This window comes from Sylvia atricapilla, chromosome 15, assembly GCF_009819655.1.
Source record: "Sylvia atricapilla isolate bSylAtr1 chromosome 15, bSylAtr1.pri, whole genome shotgun sequence".
NCBI classification, from domain to species: Eukaryota; Metazoa; Chordata; class Aves; order Passeriformes; family Sylviidae; genus Sylvia; species Sylvia atricapilla.
In genome coordinates, this window is record NC_089154.1 from 12,644,738 (window position 1) to 12,662,983 (window position 18,246).

An 18,246-nucleotide genomic window follows, 5' to 3' on the forward strand; every position below is an offset into this window, starting at 1 on the left:
TCAGCCCAGCTACCCAGGGAGCAGACTGGAAACATGTTAAAGCACTGAAATGATTGCATTTATTGTAAAGAAAGCAGAGGGTGATATTTCAACAAGCTGCACAGTGATGAACCCACCACTACCAAGGCTTATGGGTGATAAAAACCAAACCCCAACCCAAAGGCCACTACACCATGGTGTAACACAGGTACAGCTAAGGGAAAACAAGCCAGCAGAGCAGTTCTGACCCCACAGCCCTGTGCTGTCACCACACCACACCTGGGAACTGAGCAGCTGCTGTGAAAGGCTCAGGACATGTCCTGAAAACAAGCACCTCTTGGTGAAGCTCCAAATACACAACTGAAGCTACACTGTTTTATACAGCTAACAAGAGCTGAGCCTTTTTTAATTTTTTATTTGCAAAGTCAATAAAAATCCACTGTTAGGAACATAACAGAGAAAAATAATTAAAAAAAAAAGATGTAGAAGGCAAACAGGAACAAAACCAGTTTAGTAGCACTACAACTACATGAGGAATGTGGGGAAGGGTGGCCCTACCACATCCTACCAAGCCAGTTTGCCAGGGAAACATATGCAGAATCTCCTTCACCAAGACAGCTGAGCCTGTTGAGTAACTCACACAGTATCCAGACACAGGCAGCTGGGCAGCACACACCTGCTGTGCTGCCTGCCCAGTGGCACACCACGGCAGCCAGCTGTATGCAGTCTACAAGGCAAATCTTCAGCCTTGTCAAAACTCAGACACAGAGGCTATGAAGTATCCACTACTCTAGAGCTTTCTACCACTTACCTCGAAGCAAATTTAAATTTGGGATGGATTTTTTTTTTTTTTTGTAATACTGGCCTATAAAATCTGTTGCTAATCAACCATCAAGGCACCTAAATAAATTCACCAACAATCCCAGCTTTAGCAGTACAACACAGTTTCCACACCTGTGCAGCCACACTGTTTGCAGTGGTGCACCTGATGGGCACTGGAGCATAACCACCTGGTGGAGATTTTCCACCCTGTGGCAGCTGCTCTGTCTGTGAACTTCCTTCCATGAGGAAAACAAATCAGCAATGAACACCTCTGTCTGTCAAGCCAAGGCATTCAGGCACTGTTATCAGCAATAAAGGTACTGCAGCCCCAGAAGAGCAGCCCAGGGCTCATACAACACCCAGGGCTCAGAGCTGTGCTTGACCATCTGCACTAGAAGAGCTCTCCTGGAAACCTCTCCCCCCTTCCCCCGGGCATTTCCTGCAATCAGTTCACAAGACAAAAAGAAAACCCAAACCTCCCCTCCTCCACCAAGCACACAAACTAGGTCTCTTTAAATACATTTCTTGTAAACACATTACGCTAGATTTTTTTCATTAGCATTTGAATTGCCTTTTTTTTGTTGTTGGGTTTTTTGTTTTTTTAAATCAGGCCAGCTGTAAAAAAAATGGTAATTTTGGCCTGCTTCTGCTTTATTGACAATGCAGTATTTCCTCACGCACAGTACCCTTCAGCCAGGTCCTGCAGCCATGTTCCAGGGGACGCCTCAGGAGCTGATGACATGGCCAGACCACGTCTCGTGCTTGGTGCCAGGAGCCAGGTGAGTGATCACCACCTCCACTGCCTGCAGCTTCTCATTCTTGGGAGGGATGGTGCACATCTTGTAGGTGACCTCGTCGCCTGCCACGGGAACGTACTCGCCTTCGATGCTGTGGAGGGAAGCTCCAGTTAGTCGTGGATCACACAAAGGCTCCTTCTTTTCTGCAGCTGACTGGTATTTTTATCACATTTGTTATCTTAGGTGCTCAGGATACCTCAGGGATTTTATAGAGCTAGCCATCTATCAAAGTCTGAGGTTGATTTTGGTTGTGTTGCAGTGAAATCCTATGAAAATACTATAAACACCAGCATAGCCCTAAAAAAATCAACCAGCCACAAGAAGTACAAAGCAAAACCCAGTAAAACCCACAAAATTCCCCACCCTAATCTGCCTTGAATACTCGGGTGAACCCAGGCTTGCACTGAGAACTGTGCACCAGCACCTCACTTGTAGCAGCACTAGAGGGCAGGGCTGTCACTGGATGCCACTTACTTTGGGGATACGGTTTTGAAACTAAACAAAGTTGATCTCTTTTTGGTTGTTTTTTTCCCCCTTCTCACTTAAGCTTTTGAAGTTTCAGTTCGTGGATTTTTTTCGTGTAATGGCAAGATTTTACCTTTAGGTTACTCCACCATAACATAGTCTGTGGTATGAAACAAAAAAGGAGCCCGAGTGAGATATGGTATCAAATATTTCAAAATAATTGCTGTGTGAAAAAAAGAGTTCGGCCATCCTGATGTGTTAGCCTGCAGAAACACTCACCCAGCACTCAGGAGATTTCCAGGAGACTCCTCTGGCCTCCCCCAGAGTGATGCCAGAATGCTGGAAGGCCTGCACTCTGCTACTGCACCTGAGTCTGTGTTTGGAATCAGTGGGAGATGCAAAAAGGGCTTCACCCTCTGTTCAGAACAAGGTGCTGATGAAACAGAGAACTGCAAAGTGTAAGAGCTGTCCTCACCTCCTGCCCTGGGTTTGAGATCAGAGCTCTGTAATAAAAATCCCAGCATGTGCTGGGCAGAGATTCCTCCCTCCTGCATTGCCATGAGGCTCTGACAGTACAGAAAATGCCACTTCACCTTTCTTTGAATATACCTGCACCAGCCCGTGCTCATCTTCCCCTGCCCTGACAGCCTTGGCTCTACATTTCTCATTGAAGGTCTTCAGTGTTTCTCAGCAGTATCTGTATTTGGGAACAGATCAACACTGATAACAAATTCTACTGGATGCCACATTGGTGTGACTTGCTTGTGATCGCCTGTTACACTGGAGCTAAGATTTGGGTCCAGGAAAGGAAAAAAGTGGTCTAGGTCAGAAATTTACAGTGCAGCACTGAATTTGGTATCTGCCTTCTCTGGGAGCACACTGGGAGCATGCTCACCCCACCCAGGAATTTTACCCCATGTTTCTGTTAATAGCAAGGATGTCAGATTTTACCACAGCCCTTTATATCCACTCCCACCCACATCCATTGTGACCCATTATCCTTAGGGCTTTTCTATTGCAGGAAAGGCTGGCAGGGCTGATAGGAGATAAACACACTGGTCCCTACTGCCACTTCTAACCTCACATCAGAGTTTGCTTCTCCTCACAGTTCTAAAAAACTTCTCCAGCTTCATGTCCAGCACTGCCTCTCCCCAGCCCTTCCCCCTTTGAGGGCTCCTGTGTGACTGCTGCTCTGCAAGAGCTGCTCAGGGAGGTGCTGCCAGGCTCTGGAGAAGCAGAAGCAGCCCACACTCAGGGACAGGACAAGGTAACCAGGCATGTGCAAGGGAAGCTAAAAATGACCCCTAAATCAAGACTTCTCCCACGGGAAATTCAAAAGGAAAGTCATTGTTTGCTAACTGATTGTATCAACATGATATTGAAAATGCTCCTGTATCTAAATATGAATCTAAAACCTGCTCTGAGGAGTTAAAGGTTTTCCCAAGGCCTGTGGCTTGAAATGCATGTCCTTCAAATTTTATTTCCCTGGCAACACCTCTACTCCAGAGCTGCCTGTGACTGTGGCCATCAGACCCACGAGGGCACGGCCTAAGCTGAACCCTTCAGAGCAGTGCCTGGGAAAACGGGAGCAAATTGAAAGCAGAAGAAATATCTACAGCAAAATCAAGATAAAGGCTCCTTCATCAGACCTGACAGCCCTTTCCAACCCACGCAGGCTGATCCAACTGACCTTTTATTTACTTCCAAAGTCTCCAGGCCATCCTGTCAGCCCAGCCCAGCATCACACTGGACAGGCTCTGTTCAAGCTCCCACATCTGACCTTTGTTGTGGCTTTCCTCTCCAGTTACTGCCTCCATTTATGCCTCACTTCCCCCTGTTCCAACAGGTTTAAGATCCTTTCAGGTGTGAAGGGATTGGACACCAAACCCTTACTGTCCTTCCAGGAGCAGAAACTGATTTATCTTTCCTAGTGCCAAAGGAATCTGCCACCAAAGACCCAGAAGTTTGCCCTGACTTTGAAACAGCAGATTTGCAGCAAGGATGTACTGGAACCTGATGAGGAAACATAAAGCCCCAAGAAGAGACACAGGAAAGGGTTGAAAGGGTCAAACCACAAGTGAAAGTAGGAATGGCATATAAAAAAAATTACGTCACCTTTCCTACTTAAACCTCTTGAGTCTTGAGGAACCTTTGTTGCAAAAAAAGAGAAAAAAACGTTGCTATAGAGCTAAAACCACTAAAACTGAAGCAGCATCTCCTCTTGGTGCTCCAGCCACCCACTGCACAGCCCCAGGCCCCTGCAGGGAGCAGGGACACGTCAGCACTGCACAGCCACCAAAGCAAACGGATGCCCCGCCCAGGAAGGGATCTCAGGTTTGGCTGAAACATCTTCTCTTTTTTTAACAAACAGGAACCTCACAGGTTTTTTTTTTAACCTCCTGTAAAACAGGATAAGCCACAGTTAGTAAAGCACAAGCTTGAAATCTGCAAAAGTAGGTAAATATGTTTAATGCAAAAGGAAAGTGGATTTGCAGTCTCCTGTACAACCAATAGAAAGAAGTTTTAAGCTCTTGAAAAATGGAGATAAATTAGGTGTTACTTAAATATTCAAAAGCAAGTGAGGAAGAAATACTGCTCGAGCATTAAAAAAGATGAGTTTTTGCTGTTTTGTTAGGGGTATGTTTTGTTTAAAGCTGAAACATGAATATGTCCCTGGACAGGTTCTGGTAAGATGTGTGTTGCAAGTACACTGGTAAAAAAGTGATTCTGGTTTTCCAGGAATTAAGACCAAGTGAATGAGCACACACAGAGAGAGAACATGCCTAATATACAACACACTGCAGCCAGGGAGAGGAGAAGCAAAGGCCCAGACTGCAGGACACACTCAGCTGTCCCTGAAAGCCACCACATCCCTCAGCCCTTGGCAGGTGACTGTTTAGGGCACTGCCTGTGTAGCCCCTGGCCTGCCAAGGAAAAAGAAAAAACTCAAAATATTTGTTGACCCACATTTCTTATGCTGAATCATGAGGTTAAATACTCATGTTCCTTCTACCGAACAGATCAGATTATCCTCTGAATCTGCAGAGCCCTAAGCAATACCCAGACCAGACAGGTGCACTTTTCTCTGCTAGAGAGCATTTCTTGCAGGGCTGAGCATTATGCTGACAGCCTCAGATCTTTCTTGGTTTCATCACTTATCTAAGCTGACACTACAAGCAACTGAAGCCTGTGATAAAACCTCATTCAACCCCAGCAGGGCTTCATCTGATCCTGATTTTGTTGTCTTTTCTCACTTGCTGAGGTGACCTTACCCCACCAAGCACAGCTGTGTATAAAGGTTGTGGCCACACAAACATCTCCAATTTCATTTTCTGCTTTTGGCCTTTAAACTTTCCTCCCACAGATCAGATATTCTTTTGTCTCCTGCAGATTTGTGGTCACTAGTTATTCCTGGTGCATAACAAACATGAGATCATTAGCTCACTGCCCCCAGTGCACACGAAAAGCAAGAGGACAGTCTGAACAGACCTGTGAGTGAACAGTGTCCCCTGGGTGTCTGCCACCAAAAACTGCTTCTGGGACAGACACAGACTTCCTCCAGCCCTACATGTGATGCCTGGAAGCAGAAACAAACAGTACCCAGACTGTGCAGTGCTCCTGGTGGCATCCAGAAAGTACAACATGATGGCACTCAGGAGGCGATGAGATGGTGACACTGGAGCCCTACACGGAGCTGGGGGAAGATCCTCCAGCAGGAAGCAACTGCACTAAGCACTGAGCAGGAAATGAACTGGAAAAGATCAGAGAGAGTAAACAGAGTTGTTGGAACAGATTCAGCCTACAAGAGACATTCTGCAAACAATGTAAGTTACCTGGAAAAAATTGGTAAAGGAAGTTCAACATAGATTTTTTTGATGTTACATATTGATTAAATAATTTTAGATCTGTATTTTTTTTATTTTCACCTTACATATATATTAAATGTTTACCTAGAAGAACATAGAGGTTTCCACTGCTATTTGAGATATTGGAGTGCACTTTCAATTCAAAATAACGAGTATCTACATACCCAGGAATCTTAAGACACTTCAAGCTAAAAATAGGAAATGTTTCCCTGATGTTAGAGTCAGGGAGAGACACAATAGAGAGAGTTTTAGATTACCCAGCAACTCCCATTTCCCAGCTCAGCGCCAGTCTAGCATGGTGGAGCATTTTATCCTGCACTATTTTTAGGGAACTGGGAGGTTATTAGGAAATTACCTAAATAAGGAATGTTCTAGTTCTTCCTTCTCACAGCTGCTATTCATATTCCAGGGCTCCAGTTAAACCTCTTGGGACAAAGCCAAAGTCACATGGAAACATTTTGGAACGAGAGTTTTCAGTGAATTCTGAGCCTTGCTGGTCACTGAGCCTGCCATGGATGACACCATGGAGCACTTCCATGGCTCAGTGGGCTTCTTAAAGTTCATTTAACACCTCAACATCTGTCTCAAGAAACCTGAGTGGTTCTAACAGCAAGATACAACAGAATAATGAACCACTGTGAGTTACTAATCCCAAATGCTCTCCCATGCAATCCCTGTGCAAGCCAGCAGCCCCAGCACCACCAGCAAAGCCAGCAGTGACCTTATGGAGCTGCCTGGCAGGAGCAGGGCTGTCTCTCCTCACCAACCACACTCCTGGCTGGGACAGACCAGTGTAAAGAGGCTCAGACACTGAAGAATCCCAGCAGTTAAAATCCAAAGACTGCCCTGGTCCCTGTGCACCTGGAAACTAAAGCCCAGGGCAGCTCCATGCTGTGCTCACCAAGAACCCCCATCCTGGAGTAGCCACTGCCTGCAGTGCCCAGTCCTGCCTGAGAGAGTGCCAGCCTTGGCCCTCACCTATTACAGCCACATCATTCAGGGGAAGATTCTGGGAAGACTTAGCTGCAATAATGACCACAGCAACCTGACCCTCCTGCGTGCACCACTGCAAAGTGAGTTTTCTGAGCCAGCTTAGGGGGAGGGTAGAGAACCCTTAAGAAAAAAATTATCCATGTTCTATTCATTTCCAAACTCCTCTCAAGAAAGAGCTGGAATTCTGCTGACTCTCCTTCCTGCCCTAGATAATGTACTTATTTCAGACACTTCACCTTGCAGCAAAGCATCAAAAAGGGAGCACATCAGGAAGGATGTGTGCTGTCCAAAGCACATAAGTAATCCAGTATTTTGAAGGCCATCAGAAAGCTGAGATTTGGCTTCCCAGCACCCCCAGAGCAGCTGGCTGCAGTCAGTAGAAACTGTTTTGCTGGTAGGTTACAGAAAAGCCAGAGAGACTGGAGAAGTTCATCCTCTCAGCTCAGATTCTGCTCTCAGATCACTTAGAATTATCAGGTAATTTCCAGCCCATATTACTCCACTCCACCAGAGGAACAGCACCAGGGAGAAGCCAGGAGATGTGGCACTAATGCTTTGCAGCAAACAGTGATCTGGCAGAAAATCAGAGGAAAGGAAGGAGCATGAAAAAGGATCTCTCCATGGACACAAACAGCTCGGTGCAGCAGGGGCACAGCTGGGTTCTCCCTGCAGGAAAGTGCAGCTGACAGAACATCTCCAGCAGCTGGAATGCCACAGCAGAGTGGGACCATCCCCAGCTGGGAGCCCAGCCAGAGCCCTCAAGAGTTACAGACACTGGAGGCATTACCTGAGGTCACAGCACACTGCACAAGTGAAGCACAGCACATCTCCCCAGGGACCCAGGGGTGCTGTGTGTCAGTGTCCCTGTGGGAAGCACAGCATCAATTCTCCAGAGCCATCATTGCCCACAGGGTCAGGAATCCATCCTGAAGGACAGCCTGAAGGCCTCTCTGCAATGCAGCATTTTCCCCTTCAGAGCCAAGTGCTGGCAAACTGCGGAAAACCCACAAGCACTGCACGTTTTTTCTCTTTCATTAAATATGCTGCTTTTGCAAAATAAAATCTTTAAAAAAAAACCCCAAGAGTGTGGTCATTCATCCATCACTGCTCTCTGGTAAACCACCTCCTTGCCTTGCCCTTGCAGGTACACAGGCTTCAGACCAAATCCCAAACAAATGCAAAAGCCTGGAGCACAAACCAGGCTCCATGGTGTGCCCACTCCCAAATGCACTGGGGAGAAGAGTGGGTGCAGTGCTCTAATGCACAACACCTGACCTGCTGCTACAGGTTCCCCACCTCCCCCATCCCTCAGCTGGGAAGGGAAGCTGATGTGAAGCTGTCTGTACAGGCACTGCAGGGAGTCCCTGTCTGTTCCCTGGGGACATCCCACAGCTACAGGTGGAACAGCAAGAGAGTGACAGGGAGGCCACCAAAGCCACTGCGTGTGACAGTGACAACCACACCAGGGAACGTCTGTGAGAGCTGACTGACTCCTAGGATGGAACACGAGCCAAGGAGGTGACACACAGAAGGATAAAGCTCTCACACTGATGCTGTAATGCCACCATCAATTTGGTGACAGTGGATCATCTTACAGGCTGGTGGAAATGAAAGCATTAACAGTACATGTTGCTAATAAAAATGTAATTATGGGCTTTTTAAAAATTTCACTCCAGGCAAATGAATTTGCCTGTGCTTCCTGCTTTCCAGAGATATTATCTGGAATTACTATCTCATCAACTCCTCTGCCTCCATGCTTGCCAGCCAGGGGTTTATACTCACTACAGCAAGCACATTTCATGTTTGTTCTAGGGAGAGGTGAAATATGAATCTGAGAAAAACAAAACCCCATCACACCAAAGAGCCATGACATTTCCCTAGCACAACTATTTATACCAAGTTGAGAGCTGTCTGCAGAAAGCAAAGGAAGCAGGACTCACTTGTACCCAATCAGTTAAAGAGAAGTGGCTCCACACAAGTGTAATCAATCACCAAAACAAATCATCTCTGCAGCTTTCAGAGCCACTCATTAAAACAAAGCCAGGAGGACAAAAAACACCTTTCAAAACCTGTGCTGCCATTCAGCCAGACCCTGACAGGCTGGAGAACTGGGCAGAGCAGCCTCCTGAGGTTCAGCAAAGGCCCCTGTAGGGTCCTGCAGCTGGGGAGGGATAACCCCAAGCACAGGCTGGGGCTGACCCACTGGAGAGCAGCTCTGCAGAGAAGGACCTCAGGGCACTGGTGGGTGACAAGCTGACCATGAGCCAGCAGTGTGTCCTGGGGACCAGGAGGGCCAGTGGCACCCTGGGATGCACTGGGAAGAGTGTGGCCAGCAGGTCAGGGAGGTGCCCTCTGCTCAGTCCTGCTGAGGCACACCTACAGTGCTGTGTCCAGCTCTGGGCTCCTCAGGACAAGAATGACAAGGAGCTACCAGAAAGGGCCCAGCAGAGGCCACAAGGATGGTGAGGGGTCTGCAGCATCTCTCTGCAGGAGCTGTGCCCGTTTAGTTTGGAGACTGAGAGGGGATCTCATTAGATTAAATTATCTCAGAGGAAGATGCCAAGAGGATGGTGCCAGACTCGTTTCAGTGGTGCCCAGCAACAGGACAAGGAGCAATGGCCATGAACTAAAACATGAGAAGTTCCACTCATCATGAGGAAGGAATTCTTTATGTCACAGGTGACTGGAACTGCCCTGGGAGGGGGTGAACTCACCCTTCCTGGAGACATTCCAAACCCACCTGGATGCATTCCATTCCTGCTCTAGGTGACCCTGCCTTGGCAGGGGTGTTGGATTGTGTAATCTCCAGAGGCTCCTTCCAACCCTAAGAATTCTGTGATCCCATATTTCTACCCACATCTCACAAGTCCAACAGAATAAAGCAGCTTTGGTGCAAGTACCACTCAAAACACATCCACGTTCATGCACAGATACACTTAAAATTTTACAGACACCAAGTGAAGCTTTTGAATGCCACCTACATTGGACTTTACTTTTGGGCCAATGCTCACTTATAAGAAAGGAAATGCCAACCTCAGTGTTCTTATTGTCTTACACAAAGTAAAGAAACTTACAGGAAACAGACATCCCATCCGATGGAAGGTACTTTCACTAAAGTGTAATTTCACAGCTCCTCAAAGCTTAGAGAAGAAAATAATTTAGTTCCTCAAATTAAATGTTTATGTTGAAAATCATAATAATCCACAAGATAGACACCTGGTCCCAATGCTTAAAACCTTCTCTAATCATCACAGCTTCATGATGAACACAGAGGAACAGTCTATCTTGGCAAATCCAAACTGACATAACCATTTTATCCAAGCTCCTGAAATCCCAGCTTTTGGGAAGAAATCAGGAGAAACAATCCGCTTTCACTTCATGATTAGATGCCTACAGCACACTGAGACAGTGAACAGACTAACACCTCTCTCACATTGAGATTTAACTGAATAAATAGGTAGAAAAGAACCACTTGATAAACATAAGGAGGATGTCAAAACCCACACTGTGCAAACCAGTCACTGGAGTCCCCTGAGCCACAGGCCTGGTTACAGAATGCTGCCACAAAAAGCAATTCCAGTTAATAAAGAGCCATCTATCAAATTCACTGTGAAATAAACTGAAATGAAAGGCATTACTAATTTGTCCTTCCAGTGCTGCCTTGCATCAGAATGAAGACGGTGATACCATCACCCTCCAGCACTAAAAGCTGTTTCCAACAACTCAAATATACTCCGAGTAATTAAAGAACACAATGTGCTGCAACCTTCAGAACTTCAATAATAGCACTTTTCACTAACAGGTTGAGGCAGAAACATCAGCTATTTTTGAACTGAAGCTCTGAGACAGTACCTACATGTGAAGCATTTTAAACAGTGGCCCATTCCTGGTACAATAGAAAAACTGCTGTTGACTTCAAGAGAGCAGAATTGGCCTAGAGAAGCTGTAAAAACACAAAACACTTCAGCCCTACAAAATCCATATGAACTAACCTTGCTAAGGAAAGTGCTGAAAGAGCAAGGAAAAGAGCCTTTGAACACACGATTTCTACAAGAAGGAGGGCATGGTTTGCCTGCTGTGGAGATGGGAGGAGAAGGGAAGGTCCATATTGAAAGCCAAGTCAGTTAAACACTAGAAAGGGCTCAGGTCTGTTTGTGGCAAGAAGAGATGGTCCAGGGAGGCAGGGGACCCTCAGCACTGGAACTGCCAACTAAGAGGTTGGAATTGCCAACCACGAGGTTGGAATTGCCAAGCCATTAGGTTTCAAAGAGGCAAAGCCTCTTTGAAAGGCACAGGTGCCTCCCAGCAGTGGCCAGGGCTCAGGAGGTCCCCTCCAACCTCCTCCTGCTGCACTGCAGGGATGCCACAGCACTCTGCAGCACAGCACGTGGAGCTGCCCCTGCTGTGAGCACTGGACTGAAACTGGCTGAGAGCAAAGAGCCAGGCTGGTCCCGTGGGTGGGCACTGGGCTGGGAGCTGGGGCTCAGCCTGAGGGCTGTGTCTGAGCCTCTCCCCCCTGCCCCTCTCAGCCCTCACCTGCTCCAGCTTCCCAGACAAGGGTGGAGAAGGCAGGGCTGGGCGAGGCTGGCAGAGAGCAGAGAACCTCCTGTGGCAGCAGAACAAACACATTGAAAACACCCCAAGAACTGTAAACTTTTACAGCCCTGGTGACTCGTTCAGTGGTGCTTTAGGGTGGAGGGAGTGGGTGGTAGGAAGGGGAGGGCACAGTTACTGAAATACAGCTTATTGATGGCTCCCAGTCAAAGCAGTGTGAGAGCAGATGGGATCAATACACCCAGAGCACAGCCCACGAGAGGGGACTCCTGTCAGAGGGGCCTCACACAGAGCACCCGAAAATCACAGCACACAAAGTTATTTTCGTAATGGCATTTGGGACTTCAGCATAGGAGGCATATGGCAGTCTTAAACAGGGAAACAGAAAAGCCATCCCTGGAGTTTCTACTGACTGGAGGGGAAATGAGGGCAGGAACACCTTGTTTATCAAGCCCTGGGTTTGGGCCAAGACAGAAGGATGTTTTGGGCCAAAGGATAGGAACCTGGAAGAGCAGTTCACGTTTTGTACAAACAAGATAGCAACCCCAATAAAAAAGTAATCTCCAGGGTCTTAAAAGGATTCATTTCACATAACTGAAGAAAATTTTACTGAACTAATTGGAAAAGAAAATGTACAGGGGAAAAAAATAGGACCTAAAATAGACAGTTCTTTAAAAGGAATTCATTAGAAGACTGAAAATTCATGTTTCTGCAAGAAGGCTGTTGTAACTAAACCCCTGCTGATCAGTAACTGTATAGGTCAGACTAGATGTTCACAGTTAAATTTTTTTAATTGTGACAGAGGAAATGCTATTTTTAAGTTATTCAGGAAATGAGGAAAAACAGTGCATTTGAATTAGACAAAAGAGAAAGGAGACATTAAATGACACTTCCTTGGGTTGAACTCAAGTCAGACCACTGAGCCTATTTACACCCATGAGCCCAACAAAGCTTTGGGCTGTCAATGCCCCTGGTGCAGTAACATTCCAGAAACCTGGAGGAAAGCCAAGTGCTCCTTCTCCAAGGACATGTGCTGCACACACAACCAGGAAAGACAGCTGGGGCAGTGTGAGTAGGTTTGGTAAGGCTTTTGTTGACTTACCACTGAATAACCACTGTGCACAACAAAGACAGATTACAGAGCTTCAATACTGGGAATAATAGGTGAAATAAAACTGGCAATAGATCTAGAAGAGATTACAGGAGAATAAACATCGAGCAGTCTTAAAACACACCACCTCAGAGACCAACAGCCCCAGCACTGGTCAACATCTCAACCCAGGAAAAAACATTTAAACTGCCCATTAAACCTTGCAGATCAGCCAAGCCATAAACACCAAGGGCAGTGCAGGCATGGGATGTGCTGGGGATTCCTGTCCCAGTGGGATGTGCTGCTCTAAAACCAAACCAGGAGTCTCACAGCCAGGAGTCAGGAATGCCAGGCTGGATCTGGGACTGCACCAAACTTTGACACTGCAGAGGATGCTGAGGTCACAGGAGGTAAGTAACTCTGCAAAGACTGGGGATAAAGGGCTAATGTGATTATGGGATGTACAGAGAGAGAAACAGAGCAGAACTGGAGGAGATTTTATCTCCTTACACTGAAAGCATGTGTACAGTGTATAGTCTTAAAATTATGCTTAAATTCTTCAGTCTCTTTTCTAAGTATGCTGCAAAGACTGGCCTAGACTGGAGAAAAATTCTCAGCAAGGGATTTAAACAGCTTTATCTGCTTAGTTTATCAAAAGATAAATTCAGAGGGGGTGGTTCTCAGTGTGTTCAGGACAAAAAGAAACTCTTTAACAGAGACAGCTTTAACTATAAACTGCTCACAACCTAAGCTAGATAAATTCAAGGAAGTAATAAAGTGAGACTTTTCTCAACAGTAAAGGCAATTAACCTTTAGTTTAATAATGGTACAAGCAGTGCAAAGTAAAAGTAATGAATTTTCAGTGTTATAAATCTTTACATTAAAACTAGACACTGCATGGAATATTTGCTTCAGGTGAATACAAGTTTCTGTTTCCGGGCAAAACTCATCATAGCTTCTTCTAAGAGATTTAAGGATCATCTTTGAGTTTTCAACTTAACAGGTTAATAATAACACAGGAAAAGAACTGCATAATCTATTGCTGCCAGTAACATCTGCATAACCCTTCTTTGGTGGGGTGTAGGTGACAGATTATAAACCAGTCTTGTGTCTGAGACTTCAGAAGCTTGAGTGCACCCAGAGGAGGCCACGAGGCTGGTGAGGGGCTGGGAACACAAACCCTGTGAGGAACAGCTGAGGGAGCTGAGGCTGTTTATCCTGGAGAAAAGGAAAACTGACCTTATCACTCTCTACAACTCCCTGAAAGGTGGCTGGGCTCAGGTGGGGTTGGGCTCTTTCTCCAGGCAGCACTGACAGAATGAGAGGACACAGCCTCAAGCTGTGCCAAGAGAAATATAGGTTGGGTATAAGGAAAAAGTTTTCTACGGAAAGGGTGACAAAGTACTGGAATTATCTGCCTGGGGAGGTGGTGCAGTTACCATCCCTGGATGTGTTTAAACAAAGCCTAGGTGTGGCACTCAGTGCCAGGGTTTAGCTGAGGTGTTGGGGCTGGGTAGGACTCGATGATCTTGGAGGTCTCTTCCAGCCCAGTGATTCTGTGACTATTCAGTGAAAGCGCTGGGTAATGAAGGCACAGCAGAGCTGCAGCCCCGCCTGGCCACTGACAGAACTCACTCTGAGATGTGCACGAAGATGTCAGGCCCTCCATCCGCGGGGGTGATGAAGCCGTGGCCCTTGGAGCGGCAGAAGCACTTGCAGACCCCTTTGTAGACCGGCCCCTCGGAGGCTCTCACCGTGCTGCAGGGGGAAGCACAGAGAGAGGTCAGGGCTGAGACAGTCCCCTTGTCACCATGGCACACACAGAAAAGGGCCAAGCCCTCCCTGCCAGCGAGCACTCTGCTCTGCAGGAGCTGCTCAGCACTCCCTTTCACACACTGCACGTGTTCTGCCTGGCGCCTTTGGAAGGGACACGGAGATGAAGATGATGTTTGAGAGCACTGCAGTGCATCACTTGCCATCTTGAACTCAGCTGCTGTGCCAAATTTTCCTCCAGACACCATCCTGAATGTGAGAATCTTCTACCCTTGATGAGTTTGGGAGTAGCAGTGTGTACCTAAGTGTTGTGCCTTCACGGATTTCACAGGAAGCGTGTAGTGCATAAGAGCAAGACTCATGTCTGAACTCTTCCTTCACTGCCATGGCACCTGTATTTCAAAATGAGACACATCTGCAGAACCACCTTTAGGGTGACTTACTGCCATCCAAAAAATATGACTTGTCCTGAAAATTGTGTGCTTAAATCCTTTTCTCCATCAAATATACTGAGTGCAACTTCCAGGGATCCAAACTCACTCAAGCACTTCCACTAATGAAAACCAACTGGTTCAGACATATTATGGGGTTTCTCTTAGCATTGCTATATCAAAACCTTCTTCATGCCAGGAGTATCCAGTAGGTTTCCATGCTAGAAGAGGTTTTTGGTGCAATTCTTCAAACACAATGACTGTGCTGCCATTTGGTTACATGCATCATGGCAACTTGGACATCACTGTCCCAAATGTTTAAATTTTACTGAAGTCTAAATAAAATTGTTTAAAAAAAAAACTGTAACAGCTTTGTTCCTTAAATCAAACTAACACAGAAATGCAGTTGAATGTGCTAAAGAAAGAAATCTCCATTAAATCACTCCATTTCCAGCTCCATAAAGCTGTCAACACACCTGACCCCACAAGTGCTTGTTACACTGAAAAGCACTCACTGTCCTAAACAATTATTAAAGTTCAATTGCATCTTTCAAAGAGATAAGGCACTGTGGGGGATGAGGCCCCCTACTTCCAGAGAACCAAAATTAAATAATCCCACTGAATAATAAGCCACTGCCTGTCACATTCATCTCTTTATACAACTGCTCACCTAGAGCTCCTCTTGTTTAAAGAGAACACACACATAAAAAAAATTCAGAGCTATTTTGGTTTTCAGGGCAAGCAAATACAGCGAGATTCCTACACTAATTAATGATTAAAGAACTGTGGAAGCCAAATAAAAAATGCTTTCTTTTTGTAAGAACCAGACTAAGATTAACAGCTGAAAAGATTTACAAAGACTTCATTATTAACACAGCACTGAAGCAAGCTAGCTTGGACTTGCTTTTCAAGGGCAACCCCAATTATTAAGTCAATTATGTTCCTTTTAGCAATCTACTTCCATCAGGAAGTTCAGGGTATTTGAAGGCTTTTGGAACTGACAACGTATCAACTTTTCTTCTGCTCCTCTTCTTTTTTGCCTCATTTTGAATTCAGAAGTAATAATATGAAGCATCAGTGAGACTGTTATTATTTAAATCCTCATGGATAACTCTGGAAGAAAAGAGCTGGATAACACTGCAAGAGGCAAAAGGGAAAAAGCACACCAAGCAGACCAAGTGGCCCCAAACAGGCTGTGGGGCTGAGATCTTACTGCCACAGCATTCATTCAGCGCTGCCAGACTTTCCTCATAGAGAAATAAAAGGCTGTGGCAGAAGCTTCACATTATACCCTGATTCAAAGGCTCTGAGATGAACAAAGAAGCCCACATTGCCTTCTTCAGGTCAGCCCCTCACTGGGAGGCCACAGGCAGGCTCTGGGGAGTCTCTGCAATGGCCAAACCTGGCCACACCATCCTCTGCTGCTGCACTGGGGATGCTGTTCCCAGAAAGCAACAAATATTACCTCATTTCATGGAAAACCTTATATAAAAAAAACTTAGAGAAAGAGATCAGGGGTCACACCCTGATAACCAGCATGTTCTTTAACAGGTCTATTTAAGCAATCTTAAGATGAAGATATGAAAGCTGAATAAGAAAACGAAACAAGGAGTCACTTTCCTCTGAAAAGTGATGGAGTATCCCTAAAGAGTAACCTTGATGACGTTAACACAGGTGTCATGAGTAAAAAACCAAAAACTTCCAGCGAGGTTTGGTCCAGTGCTTCAGGGGCAGTGAGAAGAAAGACCATGCTAAAACAAAAATCTGGATCTGAGAAGGAAACACCAACAGGAACTGGTCCTAGAAACCAAAACCCAATATCCGAAGTGAAGCAGAGCTCCAGACAAGCCACTCTGTTGTGAAAAATCTTGGTGTATTTTCCCCTCCCTGTAAAACTCTTGCCTTAAAGAGGCTTTGAACACTCTTTGCTAAAACACAGCATTTAAAAAAAAAAAAAAAAAAAAAAAAAACACACAAAAAAAAACTCTAGGGCATTTGGATAAAAGTCTGAAGGCATCAGAACTTCAAGGAGAAGAGTAACACACCACAGCATCTCTGGACAGCAGCACCCCTCACTCCTCTCTCCCTTTGGCAGCGGCTGGTGGCTCCCGCTGTGGGAACCCTAAAAACCCCCTCAGGGAAACTTCCTTTGCCCTGGGAAGATTTACCACAGAGCTCCCAGCCTAGGCTGAAAGAGACGACTTCCTTCATGGCAATTGGCAGAATTGCTGCCAATCTACCTTGGATTGCTTCCTCCATCGGGGCAGGCGATGGCTCAGCCCTGCCCTCCGCAGCCGTTCACCTCTCTAGAGGCCTTTGTACTGCCCCTGTGCCCTCAGATCATTGCCCGCTGATCCCTTACACACTCGGGGTCTTCTTCCCCGATCCCTTCAGCACGCTGAAATAAACCTTGCTGGAAAACATCCCACATGAGGCATGTCCTTCCTGTCCATCCTCCCCTGAGGCGTGTGTGTGTGTACGGCCTCGAAATGGCTGCTCCCGCGGCCTGCCCTCAGCGGGCTGCTGAAGGAGCCGCTCCGGGAGGGCGGCAGCGTTTCCTCCCGCCCGGCGGCTACAGGCGGCGGCGTGCGGGCAGCGCTGTGGCCGTACTCACGCTGAGAAGGTCCTGGTGCGGCGGGTGGGCAGCGGGCTGGGGATCAGATAGCCCCGCATGGGGGACGGCGAGCGCTCCCGAGGCCGCCGGCTCTCGGGCAGGTGCAGGGAGCCGGGGGCCGGCGGAGAGGCGGAGCACTGCTGCGAGGAGGACGGAGCGGGCTCCGAAGACATTCCCGAGGCCTGAGGGGGGAGAGCCTGCGGAAAAGGGAGAGAGATGTGATTTAGGCCGGGGTGGGAATTGTCATAAAAGCCGCGAATACTCGCAAGTGTTGATTTTGTAAGAACGTGAGTCACTTCCTGCAGACGTACGCGCGGACACGGTTCCACCACAAAGCTCCTGCTCCGTATCACTGAGTTCATGTTTGGTAAGGTTTGTTTATTTTTAAATGTCACAGCTTGTGTCAGCTGTAGTAGGAAGCTCCGCCGCGAACCGATTACTCCATAAGTAATGTATTATTTGCTCACTCCTGTCTCATTCACAGGCTCTTGAGGCACAGCTGAGCCCCAGCTCTTGGTCCTGGTGTGCCCCAGCTATTGGTCTTGTGAAAAACGAGTTCCTCTCTCTTTTTAAACATTTATAAGTGTAATTAAAAAATTAAGAAAATAGACAAATTAGGAGACAGAATAAGCAAAGCCAAGGGGGCTTCACAAGGTCTGCCCATAGCCCACCTCACCCTTTTAGGACTTCTGTCTTTAAGGAGCCCTGTGCTGAACATTCAATAGATGTTAATCAAACATTCTTCTTTTGCTCTAAGTATTCCCGATCATTTTATCTAATAGATTTATTTTGTGGGTGGCTCCATGCAGTCTGGTTACATGGGTGTAAATTTTCTTCTGAGGTTTTCTGGTTTTTTTCATTT

General features: G+C 46.5%; 1 protein-coding gene across 1 annotated transcript; it reads right to left on the reverse strand.

The window, feature by feature from the left end:
- Positions 1 to 36: 36 nt before the first annotated feature.
- CARHSP1 (calcium regulated heat stable protein 1) lies at positions 37 to 17,593 on the reverse strand. The gene is made up of 3 exons (XM_066330239.1): positions 17,385 to 17,593; positions 14,202 to 14,324; positions 37 to 1,689 (listed from the first exon to the last, which is right to left on the reverse strand). Exons 1-3 carry the CDS (start codon positions 17,555 to 17,557, stop codon positions 1,527 to 1,529), a joined length of 459 nt encoding a protein of 152 aa, XP_066186336.1. The 5' UTR covers positions 17,558 to 17,593; the 3' UTR covers positions 37 to 1,526.
- Between the last annotated feature and the right edge of the window lie 653 nt (positions 17,594 to 18,246).